General features: G+C 38.2%; 1 protein-coding gene across 3 annotated transcripts in view; it reads right to left on the reverse strand.

Annotated features, from left to right (window-relative positions):
- The window catches only part of FARS2 (phenylalanyl-tRNA synthetase 2, mitochondrial), a 231,548-nt gene that overhangs the window by 146,070 nt on the left and 70,363 nt on the right, over positions 1 to 15,115 (reverse strand). For all 3 annotated transcript variants that reach the window (XM_041413155.1, XM_041413154.1, XM_041413153.1), the window contains one exon: positions 12,965 to 13,096. In XM_041413155.1, coding sequence (XP_041269089.1) covers positions 12,965 to 13,096 — 132 coding nt within the window. The remainder of the gene's footprint in view (positions 1 to 12,964; positions 13,097 to 15,115) is intronic.

Below are 15,115 nucleotides of genomic sequence, written 5' to 3' on the forward strand. Positions count from 1 at the left end.
CCATGCAAGGTCTTGGGAAAATACATTCCTTCTAAGCTATTAGATTTTACAGCTTTACCTCCAGGTTTTTCAGATGACATGTCTGCATCAGAAGAAAACCAAAACCCCCTAAATTTTATTTAGGGAAAAAAACCAACCAAACAGACAGACTGTAATTCCTCAAACATTTTCTCAGTTCCAGTTGCTACTGTGTATTAGACTTCAGCTGTCAGAAACAGCTACTCCATCTTTCTTATTCCTCATTTTCACCAGTGTTCAGTTTCTCATACTCATTTCTAACATAGCATTTTATTCCAGTCCCACCCTTACCCTCATGATTTCTCCTCATGCTTTTTGCTTGTCCCAGAGCAAGGTTTCAGCTTCCATTTCACACCTCTGCAGACATGGAAAGCATGTCTGTACACTGGATTACCCAAACTAAAACTGTCCTTCTACAAGAACAGCTGAGCAAGAAAATCAAAGTCAATGGACCAGGTCACAGATTGTCAACAGAGGCCTTCAATCACCTGTCAAACACCTTTACTGTTCAAGCCATAAGTCCAGAACCAGAAGTAAAGCAATGCCTGAAACAAATCCTAGCCCTCAAAAATCAGTGTCTTGCACAAGACTTCCACAAGGAACAGGAGAACAGAGCTGATGAGCTCATGCAGGCACCTCCCCTGCTGTCAAACTTCCTTGACACAGTTTCCTCAGCTGTGGTTTGAAAATCTTCTTGGGGCTGTCCTTCAGATGGCAGCATACTGGCTGCAATTACTCTCTTCTGCTATGAAGCCTTTTGGGTGTCTCCAGGGAGCCTGGAAAGGCCCTTCCAGCTCTGTATTGCACAAATGTGTGGAACACATAAAAGAAATTACAGATTCGGTGTCCCTTAGCTCACCTTCCTTAAACTCCACCTGTGAATTGTACTGTCACAGAGCTTTTTCCCTAACTTAAGGTGTATGCATTTTTCTTCGAGCCCCAGGAGAACAGAAATAATGAAAGGGAGATGGGAGTAAAGCAGGTAAAAGGTCACTGTAGGAGAACTCTAGCTTTTCAAATTTGAGCCTTTCAAGGAAAAAGTTGCTGATTTTCTCTTCCTGCAGAGTATCATAAGGCAGCAAGAAGGTCATTGTAGGGGAACATTAGCTTTTTCAAAATTGAGCTTTTCAAGGAAAGAATTAATAATCTTCTCTTACTGCTGAGTATCACACCTGTAGGTGTCATAGAAAGAAAACAGGAGGCTGTCTTTTGAAACAAAGTGAAGGATGTGCTTTTTTTTTTTTTTTAATGATTGCAACTGTGTTTCCTACCTCTAAAAATTATCATATTAATTTAATCTACATAAACAATGCCATCATGATCTCAAGCTCTGGGCATGCCTGCTGTAAGTGGCTGCTGTTCCTTCCCTTCCTCTGAAAAACCCAATAATTAATTTAATGAAGAACACCAGAATGGGACAGGGCTCTGAGAGTTGTTAATGTTTGGGTTTTTTTAAATTTAATTATTGCTCCATGAAGAAAAGAAAAGAATGAGAGAGCATTTTCTGTTCAACACCAGAGCAGCTACAGAGCTCTATAGTAAATGAACGGTTGTACTCCTGCAAGCGTTCCTGTGCTTGGTGTAAAATGACCCAAATTTCCATCCATCACATCTTCTAATTGCCCTCTTGTTTTTAAATATTTCTTTCAAAGTATCTGGTCAAAACTCTAGGATGACACCAGTGTTTCTGAAAGTTGTATAACATAACAATTATTTAAAAAAAACAATCAGCAATCTGTCATGTGAATGTCCACTGATCATCTTGCACCCTTTCCTACTCTTCCTTCTCCTGTTATTAAAACTTCTGTGACAGCCACAAAGATGACATACAGAACTACTGATGGGGCACCACAAAAATCACTATTTTCTATTCATTGAATTACAATCAAACATGTTGAGTGCTTCTTTCTCTCCAACCAACTCAGGATATACAGGCTTGCTTCTACTAAGATCATTTTGTATTGACTAACTGCATAGAAAGAGAAACTGCACAAATTATACTTTTTTTTTTTGAGCTAAAAACCAGTCTGCTCAGCATCACATGCTGCCAAAATAAATAACAGTTTTCCCCTTGTCCTACTAGGATAGCAGCTCATAGGGTCACATTTAAAGCAATGCCAATAGTCACCAGGGCATCATTCGCATCACCTGGATACTATTATAAAACCACATAGATGGCACACTTGGGTATCCACTTAGGATGCTACAACATTTTTCTAATGTTTGCTAACAGCTCCTCCAATCAGCCATATGCAGAATATAGCAAGTGCTTATGCACAGTCTGCTCCACTTCACTAGTGGTGTGAAAGCTGAGAGCAATGTAGCCACAGTAGCTTTTGTTTAAAACTAGTGCTCAATTAAGTGCATCTTCATATGGCTTAAATGAGCTCTAGCTTCCTGTTCTGGAGTGGCTCTAGTAAATTCTCATTTTCTTTCTTCATATTGCCCACATGCCTATGATGTGCAAAACCTGCAATTCAATTATACCTCCTCTGAACATGGCCAGAACTTCAGGCTGCAAGGAACCACACAAATAAATCATCATGAGAGGGGCACAGGACAATCTTGCAAGCAGAGAACCCTAGATAAAATAAACTCCTGTATAACAAGAACTGCCACCTCTTATGAAATAAATAACAATAGTAGCAGCAAGTGGCATTACAGGTAATGTACAGTTTTTCTTTCTAAGATCACCAGCTTTTATTCAATAAGACTATAAAGCAATTTAGCACTTGGAAAAGTAAGTAATTCTGCTTCTGTCTTGATTGTGATATGATGAGTTCTAATATAGTAGCAGAGATATCCTGGCAATTATAGTTTTTGCTGTGCACAATGCAGTAGTATTGTATAAAGACTATATTTTCCCTAGATGAAAAATGGAATACCAGTCAGGAGTTTATCTTTGACTGTCACTTTTGAAACATGCTAAGCAAGTCTAGACTAATATGAGAAAAGGATTCTCCTCATTGTACTTTTTTTTTGGAATAATTCATTAGCTAAATACTTTTCAGCCAGTACAGTCAAAGCCCTAGTTGGAGTCTCTTGCCTTATTTAAATAGATCCTACTAACTTTTCTTCTGTTATAATCCCCACTGCTATTTCACATCAATCACTGTTCTAAAAGAAACTCAGTAAATCCACTTTTTAAAAAAAAAACAAAAAAAACCAAAAAAAAAAAACCCAGAAAAAGCTCTGAATTACTATGTTGGTGACAATCTCTGTCATAAGAATAAAGAAGACTGGTACTTTTGAATAAGCGACTTCAGGGCTGTAAAACACATTCTTTTGTTACTTTTTCCTGTATCCCCACAATTTTAAGATAAAGTAGAAATAAAAGTCATTGCAGGGTGAGGAGTTGAACTTCTCTAAAACTGCAGCCACCAGCTTATGGGCTTTTAATCAGGACCCTGGTTTTTTTTCACTTTTTTATTTTTCTTGATAAAGCCAACATTTTCACCCACAGAATATAGAATTTGCCTAGATTATCAAATATTCAGCTAAAGTTTTTAAATAATCCAAATTACCTCAAAAATAAGGAAGCAAAAAAGCACTTTTCCCCCTCCACTCTCCATCTGGCCAAAAAAGAAAATAGGCACAAGATGACTTCCATGATTACCTAATAAATTCCACTTGTTACATACAAAAGTTTCCTTGGACTCTGCCATGGTACTTAGGATCAAACTTATTACTGATGCTCACTTCAGAGCCATCAGAATACATAATTTATGACATCCATTCTGTTCAGGAAAAAAGAGATATTGCTTTAATATCTATTAGTAATCTGTCAAGTTATTCACATGGGGGCAAAGTGTTCATAAAGGCTGAGATTTTTCCCTGATTCCTTTCAGGTACACCAGCAAATCCTGCCCCAAACTAGCTGGTACACTGCCTGGAACGGGCTGTCTCCTGTCCATAGCTGTGCTGCAGCTGCCTTCCAGCAGTACGGAAGTGTCAAACCTGATCTAGATTCCTTCCTTCCTTCTGGAAAAATGTTTATCCATCACAGCATTATCACCTTCTAGACACCATTTTATTCACGTGTTGTAGATTTTATCCTCTCTGCTGCTTTTAGACACTTAGTTTATGAATGCTGAACAGGAAAGTAAATCTGGGTGCCTGAAGATGAAGCCCAAGAACTGAAGCTAAGGTAGTCTTTGTAATGCAAGCAGAAACAGCACCAGTGGGGCTGACATATATTTCTACAAAGCTAGAGTTTATTACACCACGCAAGGTTCTTCTGTTGGCAGGCAGTAATGACAGAGAAGCAGCGGCCCAACCCTGGCTCTTAAGCTGTTCTGTGTTTGCTCACACACGATTCAAACAGTGGTCCCCAGCCAAGGCTCGCCTGCGTGGTCAGCAGCGGATCAGTATGCACTGGCACACAGACAGCTGGGCTATCCAGTCTTCTCAGACTCCAGCCAGAATGAGCCATGAGAGGCTGGTGCCACTGGCTCAGCCTGGCCTGCTGCCACAGCCAGGCTGTCAGCACTAGAAAGCTGCCACTCTCCCTCAACTATGCAACGTGCTTGGGTTTTCCCTTCCCCACACTTGGTCCTCTAAAGACGTGAACCTCACCCATCACTCTGATAAATGGCATGGAGTTCCAAAGGCTGACCACCCACACTGCCACTGGTTTGCTATTTTCTTAGTACACCTGCAGAGCAGAGAGGAAAGAGATGCACGATCAGCTCCAGCAGGAGACCTGCATTCACCCATTCCTCTCAGCAACTACCAACCTCAAAGACAAAAAATGTGGCACAACAGAAGTATCCTATCCAAAGCCTCCTGCTCCAGAAATGAGAAATCAAGATTGCATTTGAGATCTAGAGAAGAAAAATACTTCCTAAAATGCTTGATCTAATCTCAGCTGAACTGAATCTGTCTCAGCTGAGCTTCATGTATCAGAGTCTGAAACAGTTAGAGATATGCCTGTAAAATCTCTTCTCCAGCCTCAGCTGGGTAGTCCTGGTAAATGTCCTGGGAACAGCAAAGATGAATATTGCAACGCAACAAAAACACCCAGAGGGTAACCTAGCCTGATGAGGAATTATATTAGGCTCATTGAGCCAACTCCTGGCTGATTAAAAACATTCAGCATTCACCATATAACAGTGTAGTAATTCAATAGTATTATTTAGATGTATTTTCATTTGCATAAATAAAGCCAAGAGAAACACCATTTCAGTGCCATAAATTGCTGCTCTTCAACGTTTCCGAGAGTACCACTTTGTTTTACTTGGGAGCTGCTTAATAAACTATATTCATCATTATTTAGCCTTCTCTCATGTGTGTGGTGCTCTAATCCTCCTGCAGGATCCCAAGGAGACAAATCATAGTAAATTACTAAACCTTTAATTTACTTTTGATTAAAAAACTTAAGGGAAGGAGAAGCAATACATACACATGGGAAAACTGCTTCAAAGGCAACAGAAACTTTGGAAGGTGGAACTGCTTATCTCTTTTTCTTTTCAAGATTTCAAATGGACTAAAACAGGCCTCACATATGTTGAGGGGAGCTCTTATTCACTTAATGGTAAGATGTGCTGGTCACTCAAATAAGCACTCCTGCTGAGTTCAACATTTGTGTTAGATTGAGTTAACCCTTTGTCACATACATTTTTGTGCAGGAGAAAATGAAGCATGAAGACAACATAGTTTCTTAAATTATGAAGATAAGGAACTTATATTTCAACTAAAAAAGTAATCTGGCACCATGAAAGGGAAATTATCCCCTCAATCTACTGGCACTACTACTCTTAACACTAAGCTAGAAAGATCATATAAAACCACAAACTCAAATGGCCATCCAAGTTTTATAATAACTACTTACTTCCAAGAATCAATCCTACACTTTTTCTTCCACAAGATATCCCTGTAAACAAATAATACATTTCCCAGGAATAGGTATAATAGAATTGTCATAAAATGGAATACTGTATTTTTTCAATATATACAAACACTACAGATTGGAAGCAAGCTTATATTAATTCTTTTGAAAAACCCCAACTTTAACATAGATAATGAATCTGTCAAAGGTAATAGAATAAGAGAACGCAACATTTCAAAAATTTTATGGGTTCATTCTGCAGGAAAAACTTAATGAAAAAACAGCTTTAAAAATAGAGTTGTAAATGAAGTAGAAAACAACAGGCAAATTATCTTGACAAGGAAAAGGGAAGGGCAGAGTCAAGATTTAACTTTGTAACACAACACACACATCAGACCAGGTGTTTGTAGCCAGAGATAACAGAACAAGACAAACGAATAATAAAACAATGCACCCTTTGATTGACATGAGCATCACCTCTGTATAATCCATTTTTGTGTTTTGGATTACTTATCAAGGCAAAACTTGGACTTCCTTCCAGTCAGTTCAAAAGAAACTAAAATAAAATCAACCCCAAAAAGCAATCTTCATACAAACACAAGAAATAAACTCTCTTCAATTTCCTCTTTGAGTAGAAAGGAGTTAAAAGAAATAACTTCTATATAAGAGTCATATCAATTTTAACATACGTGCTCTTTAGAAACTTGAACCTTTAAAGTCCTAAGAATCCAGATCTAATCCTGCCAAAATTTAAATCCCAAGCTACAGCTCGGCCCACGTGTAAATATGTAGTAGTGCTGTATCTACTCTCTTTGCAGGACTGGGATGCTTAGCAAACCACCAGTTACATTTGCAGTCACAAAGGAGGGTGGCACTAATTGTTAGTCTGAAGATGCTAAGAAAGTGGCCAGTATTTCTGCTGTCACTTGCTACAGATGATTCCTTTACAGTCAAAAGATGTGGTAGTCAACAAAGAACACCAAACTGCCACTCCACACCCCTCAACTTACATGACTGGGCCCTTTACATAAAATATTTCCAAGTCAAGTACATGTTTTGCTGGTAGCCATTCAGGTGACTACAATCACAGCTCCTCTCCTCATACAGACAGGGTGGAACACCACAGATTTTCAGGGGAAATCAGATCCTCTGCCCTATTACTTATTCCCTTATAAACTGATCTGCATTGTCTTAGGCACACACATCTCTGGGTGTGCCACATCCACACATTTGTGGGTATCTGTACAACATCTGAAGAACAGAGATAAAAATTCAATCCCATTTTTCTCTAAAAGCCCACAACTCACACCAGCTCCATGTCTGAGCAATGCAAAATTTCAGTGGCTGCCAGTTCAACAGGTGTCTCAACTCAGCCAGATGTGACAATCACTTTTTCTGATTTACACTGGGTGGGTGTGGGGGAGTGTGTAGAAAACCACACACCAAAATTAAAACAGGTCAAATATGCCTCACTCTGTATTTAATTGGTCATCAATTTGTTTCATTTGTCTCATTCTGTATTTATTTTTACACATATACACACATATGTATGTATGTATGTGCAAATGTAAATCACTAGGATTGAGGGAGACAAAGGCAACCCAGGAGCTGAGATATAAAGCTTGGATTCAACCTCAGTTTCTTCAACAGGCAAACCCTTGGGAAGTCAATAAAACTCAGATGCTTCCTAATTTCTCACTAGTATTATTTCATCTGAGACACTGTATCTTCATGAAATACTAACTTTACCTTCAGGTACCTGCCTAAACTGGGAGACTCTGCTCCCCCTGCAGTCAGACATAGAAAGAGGATGCCCAGCAGATCAATCCAGAAAGCTCCACACATTCTGAAGGAGGCTTCTATAAGACTGGAATGCTTTCTTTTTCTATTGAGTTTAAAAGGACAGTAGGAAAGCTCCCTTTAACCAAGGCAGCTGCACTCTTTGCCTGCAGCGTGCACGTGTGTCAGCCTCTGGTGTACTTCAGCTCCAGCCCACGAGCGAGGCATGATGACACCGCTATCTCAGCGTGGTCTCAGGGGAGTAAGCACAGGAAGGGCTGGGAGAGGCAAGATACTACAGTAGTGTGGTTGTACAGGAGACAGACAATGACCTAAACTGACCCAGGGAGATTTGGGATGTGGAGCTGTGAAGCTTATGCAAGAGATTTAAATCACTTTAGGTGCCCCTGTGGGAAGAACCAGTCCATCCAACAGTTCTACCTCATGTTCTTGGGAGGCCTCAGATGCTCGATACACCAATACCTCTGTAACTTTCATTTCACCTTGAAGGGTTTCAGGCATGTTTTTTAAATTCATTATGTTTACCCTTCTACAATACATACAAACACATACAGCATTAACTATTTCAAGGTCTCCACAGAGAGCTGTTAGCAGAGACAGAACATGGGCCGGCACACGACTGAAGTCACATGCACCATCTGCTCAAACATTTTAATATAATTTACCAGGCAAGAGCTGAGTAGGAAAAAAAAAACCCGACAGATGAAAGAAATTAGATGTCCCCTAGTCCACTGCTGCTTGATATATGAACCTAACTCACCCATAACTAATATTTCCTTTAAGAAAATATTCAAATTTTTTTTTTTCAAAAAGTCCTGTGCCTGCAAGGTAACATTGGCATAATTCTTCTGTTAACCTGCTGCCCACTGAGAACTGTCCAGACTGAAAATCCTATTGCCAAAACCAAAAAGGAGCATACTAGTTAAGAACTTTAAATTTGTTACTTCCACTCAAATTGCAATTTCGATGAACTTCAATAAATGAGTAAAGAAAGAGAAATATTTATTTACTGCAGCACTGAAGACAAACAAGTTCTACACATTAAGACTTGTATTTGGCTGAAGGTGGCAGCCCTGGGCCTAGTACTATTTGAATTTTGGGAATAAGTCCTGCCACTAATCTGTAAAAGGAATTCCAAATGGCAAAGACACTTCAAGAATCAGGTTTCACAAAAAACAACCCTCCACCTTTTAAAACAAAAGCAATGATTTGTAGAACTCATAACAATGTCCTTTTGTCATGTTCAACAATATTAATGAAAATGTTGAGACAGGGTTAGCAATTTTTCCTCTACTAGAAATACTCACAAAATTAACAAGAAACTAGGACAACCACCTTTGCTATAAACTCAACTGACATTTCCTCTTCCAAACCCCTACACCATTCTCTACTCCTTTTAAGCTGACAATAAAAAATAAAATTAAAAAAAAAAAACATAAATGAATAAAATCAGTTTTGTGAGACAATAAATATCACCGTTAATTTCTGATGTGAAAGGTAGAAAAATCTGCATACAGTGGGAAAGTTCTACCAATTCCTCTTACTGGTACCCTAAATACAGCAGCCTTCATGATTCATAATTTTAGGAAATGAGACCTTAACCTGAGCTGCCCCCCCGAGATGAGCGTCTAGCTGTGTGCCAGGATGCTTCATCATCTTCTAGCAATCAAAAGCCATCATCTGCAGCAGTCATCATCCCATGCTGCTCCCCTTTTTTTTCAACTCAAGGCTCATTAAATGTGGCCACAGCTCTCTTCACAGAGAGCAGCAGACACAACTTCCCCAGGATTTTTCCTGGGGAAGGCAGTGAAAAAGCTCAGAGAAGAAGAAAAACAATTATTACCTCTACTTTTTGCATCTGTTGTTTGGCACATGTGGAATGTGCTATGGAGATTGTTTAACAAAAGGGATTTGTTAATTGGAGACTGGTGATGATGTTTGGATTGACTGACCAATTAGGTCAAAGTTATGTTGTGACTGTCTGTAAGGGGTTTTTCTTTAGTACAGTTTAGTACTAGTATAGTATAATATAGTACGCAATACCATATAGTATACCTTAATAAAGCATTTGATCAGCCTTCTGCAACCATTGGAGTCAATGCACATTATTCCCGTGTTGAGGTCGCTCTGATACTATAATTAAAGGTCAACACAGCAAAATTAATATTAAAAATTATAAGAAAAGGAAAAAAAAGAAGCCTGGAGAAGACGCAGGCAGGAGCAGTCATGACTCAACATATGGATAGGCTCCCACGCAGGGAGGGACTGTCTGACCAGCACTCTTTGGCTTGGAAAGAAGTCAGTGACAAGACCTACAACTGAAATCTAAACAAATATTGAGGGGCTTAAACAAGGAAAAAGAGAGAGAGACTCACTAACTCTTCTGAGCTGAGCACGACAGAAGAGCTCTAACTGTATCTCTAAGTTGTTGGTCAGAACAAGAAAGAAGTGATTCCTCATGCAAGTTAGGCAAATTAAGACATTGCAGAGAGTGAAGGTTTACTGGGACTCAAACATTTCAACAAATGAATGGAAGAAAATTCCACAATGACCACAGAAAGCAAACATACCACCTTCAGCTCAGGAAAGACGCAGCTGCAGGAGTGTATCAGTATAACCACGCTGTTCTACTCACCTGTAGGCACTGGTTTGGGAAGTGATACATCATCATGACACAGCAATGCCTTGGACTTGAGGTTGGATCTGGTGTGCCACCCTTACATTATTTTATTGTATACATCGGGAGTTAAAAACATCACAAGAAGTCTTACAAAAAAAATTATGTGATTCTCTTCTTTTTGTTGTTTATTTGTGGGTTTGGGCTTGTTTTGGGGTGGGGGGAGAGTGTTTGGGTTTAGTTTGATTTTTAAATTATTTGGCTTATAGTCTCATGGTTTTGATGTAAACTTTAGTTCAATTTACTTGCTTCCATCCTCAGCTAACATATTCTGCAACACTGAGCACTGAGAACATTGCCATTGATTTCCATCAGTAAAGGATCACACCCTAACTGCTTCCAATTTCACAGTTACTAAGCAACACTAAGTGATCACAGCCTCTGAGCAAGCAATGTCCTGTATTCAAAGGTTTGAACTGTAGAACTTCATGGAGACTTGAAACTTGGGCACCTACCAATGAACACCAGCTTCACAAATCTTAGATAACTAACTCTTGAAGTACAGAAATACATACCTTGGGTGTTGTTAATTGAAAATAGCTCTACTGAACCACACAATTTCCTTGTATACACATCATGGACCTAAAACTGGGAGTACTTTCTAATATACTGAAAAGTTTCTGTATTTTTCCCAGGATTAACCAGAACAAAACCCCTTTTATTTATATTGAAATTCATACACAGCACTCCTATTAAACTTATGTATTATGGGATACAGATGAAAAAGTAAGCACACAAAACCAGAAAGTTAAACACCATCAGCCTTAGGGGAACATGTAACATCATCCCCTACAATTCTGTGCATCTTTGGAGTACTGTACTTTTTATAATGATTACATAAAAACACTGTAATAGGATTTCTGTTTTTCTTTTAAAATAGTATCACTGTTAGAAATACTATAACTGTTAGAAAACAGTAAATAACACCACAGTCTTCTTTTTTTTTTTTTTTTTGGTTGTAGGAGACTTTCCTGAATGCAAAAAAACTCTTAAAAATAATCAATAGCTAAATTTGCTTTAATGAAGATGGTACTTGCAGCCTTTACTAAATTATACTTACTCATCTACACACCAAGACAACAGAAACCTTTCTTGCTGCTAACACGGAAAATCTGAATGGTCCAGAAGACTGGATCCATTACCCAGTGAATGACTAAGAATGAGAGCGGCTGTTCTCCCTTGGAAAATCCTGATCTGGTCTAACATTTAAAAAATGTGAAATTTCAAGGGTGAGAAAGTGCTATGGAAGCCCACGCATGAGAATGCTGCAAAAAAAAAAAAAAGGTGCTGCAGAAACCTCTGGTGTTACATGTACATCCATTCACACACACACAAATGTATACAGTAATTGTTTAGGGACACAGTTTGGCTCTTTTCACACCCATTAGAGCATCCTAATTGTAAGAGTTGAGCAACATAAAAGCTTTTGAAGCAGAAAGCCTGGATGCTGGTGTGTTACATCTAATGGAAACAATATTACACAGCAGTCTTTCACTTCCGAGACTGATTAGAAGCTGTATTGTATTTACCACACTATGAAGATAATAACCTGAGAGAACATTAGCATAAATCATTAATTCATTGTGGGGAAACTCTGGAAGAGGATATCTTTCTAAGAGGAAAATGACCACATTAAAATGCAAGCAAACTTTGAGGAAAACAAGCTGTGCCAAGTAAATTATGCCAAAATTAAGTAATTCATAGTTATTGTACTTGGTCTTCAATAGGAAGAATTTAGAGCACATGAAAATACAACAACAGCTTAGCAAACCAGTGGGAAAAAAATAACTGAGTGTTATGTTGGCTATCTGAAAGCCCACTTGCTGGAATTACACAGATCATATTCCAAAAGGCTCACATACTAATAAATAGTACTGGAAGACACTGAACAACACTGAGAGCATGTACACCGTCCTGTGCTTCCTAAAAATTGCCTATCTTCAGTAAATGAAAGAGCAAGCATGCAAAATTCTCCAGATAAAAAATAATTAGAAAAAATACACCAATTTCTCCTTTCCTTCTTTAATACTTATGTGTCAGTTTTAGAAAGCAAAATGGTCAGGCGACACTGCTCTGTAATAATTTCAATTAAAATAAATTATGTTGCTTTTAATGCAATTTAAACCTCATAAATGACCAACCTGAGGAGAAACGCAATAAAACAAAAGAAAAAAGCTACCCACCATTTACCCAGCGACAAAACAGCAATATGAAAGATATCACATTCCTCTTTCTATGCTTTAGATACAGAGGAGCATTTTGATATTCCAGATATTTAGGGATGTTATTTGCTATTGATACTTTTAAGTCGTTACTAAGAACGCAATTGGCATCTTTTGGGAAAGAAAAGAACATGCTGCACACCCTTGCAGGTTTTCTTTTAAAGCTGACATCCCTCTGTCTCCTTACTGCACAGAATAAAAGGCAAGCCTTCTGTTTGCAGGCTTCAGGTCACTTGCTCGGATGCTACCCTCAAACCACAGCATGCGAGGGCTGCGTTCCACCTGAGGAGTATTTGCGGCGGCTGCCATGCGGACACGTCTGTGCTCACCGGGGTAGAAGGGGCATTCCAGGCTGTGAAGCTGATTGTGCTGGAAGTGCTTGCTAACAGAGATGTCAATGAAGTAAAGGAGTTTCAGTACCTGAGTTAACAAGCTGCTGCTCCATGACCCCACAGCCCAGGACCTCCATCCATTCTCCTTGGAAGTTGATCTCCATCTCAAAGGAAGGGTGAGTAAATGGGAAGTAGCAATCTACCCATCTGACTTGCAGTCCTGTAGCAATGTTTAAAAAATAAATAAATATGAAAGGGTGTATGCTTAAAAATCCATCCCTCCAACCATCTGTAAAATTTGCCCTTCAACTAATGACATGAATTACAGCAATCCAGAGAAAATAAATAGCAAACAAACTAATTTACAACACTTGTGCGAGGCAATAAATCTTAAAACCTGTGGAAAAAAATGACCATGTCTTTTCTAATATGAAAAATGCTTTGTGCAATTCAAGCACCCTTTGAAACCAAATCAATCATTTGTCAAACTCTAGTAACCACCTGGCATCGAACAAAAATGAGCCAAGATAATGGGAAAGTCAGTAATTTTGTTATTCTTTACACCAGGAAATGACTAACTGCTTCTCACAGGAAAAGCTAGCTAAGTCTTTAATTTTTACTTAGTATTTTATGGATTGTCTAGGCAAGTAATTTTTTTTCATCAAAACTTAATTAAGATACAGAGCTATTCTCTCTGTATATGTTTAAAAATAGATATTAACATACACAAATGGAAATATATTTTCACAGAGTTGTACATTATTAAGATATGCAACACATGCACAGAGCATTCTGGACCTGGTAGATAAGTGTAAGGGAAAATCCCCACTTGGTAATTCCCCACCATCCTCCCCTGCTCAGCACCTCTGCAGATAGCACTGTGCAGAGCAAGGAAAGTCCTGGCATCTCAGAGCAGTGCAGCCAGAAGAGGACAAGGTCTTCCTTCCCAAGGTCTTCAGTGCTGCCAAAAGCAGAATTGTGTTGAAGCGCTCATTATATTTGATGAGTTCTAGTTCTTCTAATGATGTACAGACGCTTTGTTTCACTAAATTTTTTTTCTAACCATTAGGTGTCAGGAAAGAAGTCTCAGAAACATGAACCATAAAAACTTTAGATAGAGAACTGAAATGCAAATTCTGTAAGCTAAGCTAATGCCTTAACCCCAAATACGTCTTCTCTTCAATTAAGCCAAATGCTAATCAGAGTTAGGATCATTAAAAACCAGGCAGGTCCAGCTTCAAAAATAAGGAGCTGAACCTTATTTTTGAAAGGCAAAGGTAGCGTGAATGACAGCAACTGTTAACATTCCTGGTTTGATCTTCAAGTTTTTTTGGTATTGTTTCATAAGAGGAATGTAAAACATGAAATGGCATGATTCATACCAAATGTTTTTCAAATGAAAATATTTAAAGTAGCCTCAAGAATTACATCTTCATTGATTACCTCTGAAACATGAAATGCAGCTACAGAAACTGAAACAATAAATCACAACAAAGACGTACGTGATGGCCAAAACATAAAATACCTCCTAACAGTCACAGGGAACTTTTCTAGATGCTACGAAATTTCAAATGGCAAGGCAAGCTTCAAATCAAACAGACTGGCACTTCTAGATTTTCTCTGCTTTCTTAAAAACCAGTCTCAGGAAAGTATATGAGTAATGGAAAAGGTTTTTTATAATTGTATAGACAGAACTCAGAAAACTAGAAATATTTACAATAGTTTCATTCACAATTGTAGTGTAACAGCAATCACTTGATTGCTCCTTTTTGTCTGCATGACAATAAAAAATACATAGATGAAAAGAGTCATGTATACAATAATATAGTGCGCAGAAAATATTTTCTTTAATTTCCTGATCTTGGCATTTTTAATCCTTGGGCTGTGCACATATAAAATATTCTAATTTAGCTTGCAAAATTTGCAACTGCAGCAACTACATTGAATATTCAACTACTTTGGCTTCAGTAACAACATTCAGATAATGGTTTCTTGTTCATCCTCTGATTACTTAAAAAATGAAGCTCTGCAAAAAAAAAGGATTTCTCAGCTGTTTGTTCTTAATTAAAATAAATTTTAAAATGTAAAAAAATAATTTAAAGCTCTTTTTATTTTTGAATTTTAATGCATATAAGTACTTAAGATGAGTACAATTAAGAGGCTTCCGGTTTAAATGCAAATAAGCAAACAAACAACATTCTGAATAAACCAAAACAAATTCACAATGAAGAAACAACTA

Source organism: Onychostruthus taczanowskii, unplaced genomic scaffold (genome assembly GCF_017590055.1).
Source record: "Onychostruthus taczanowskii isolate IOZ18803 unplaced genomic scaffold, ASM1759005v1 scaffold40, whole genome shotgun sequence".
NCBI lineage: Eukaryota > Metazoa > Chordata > Aves > Passeriformes > Passeridae > Onychostruthus > Onychostruthus taczanowskii.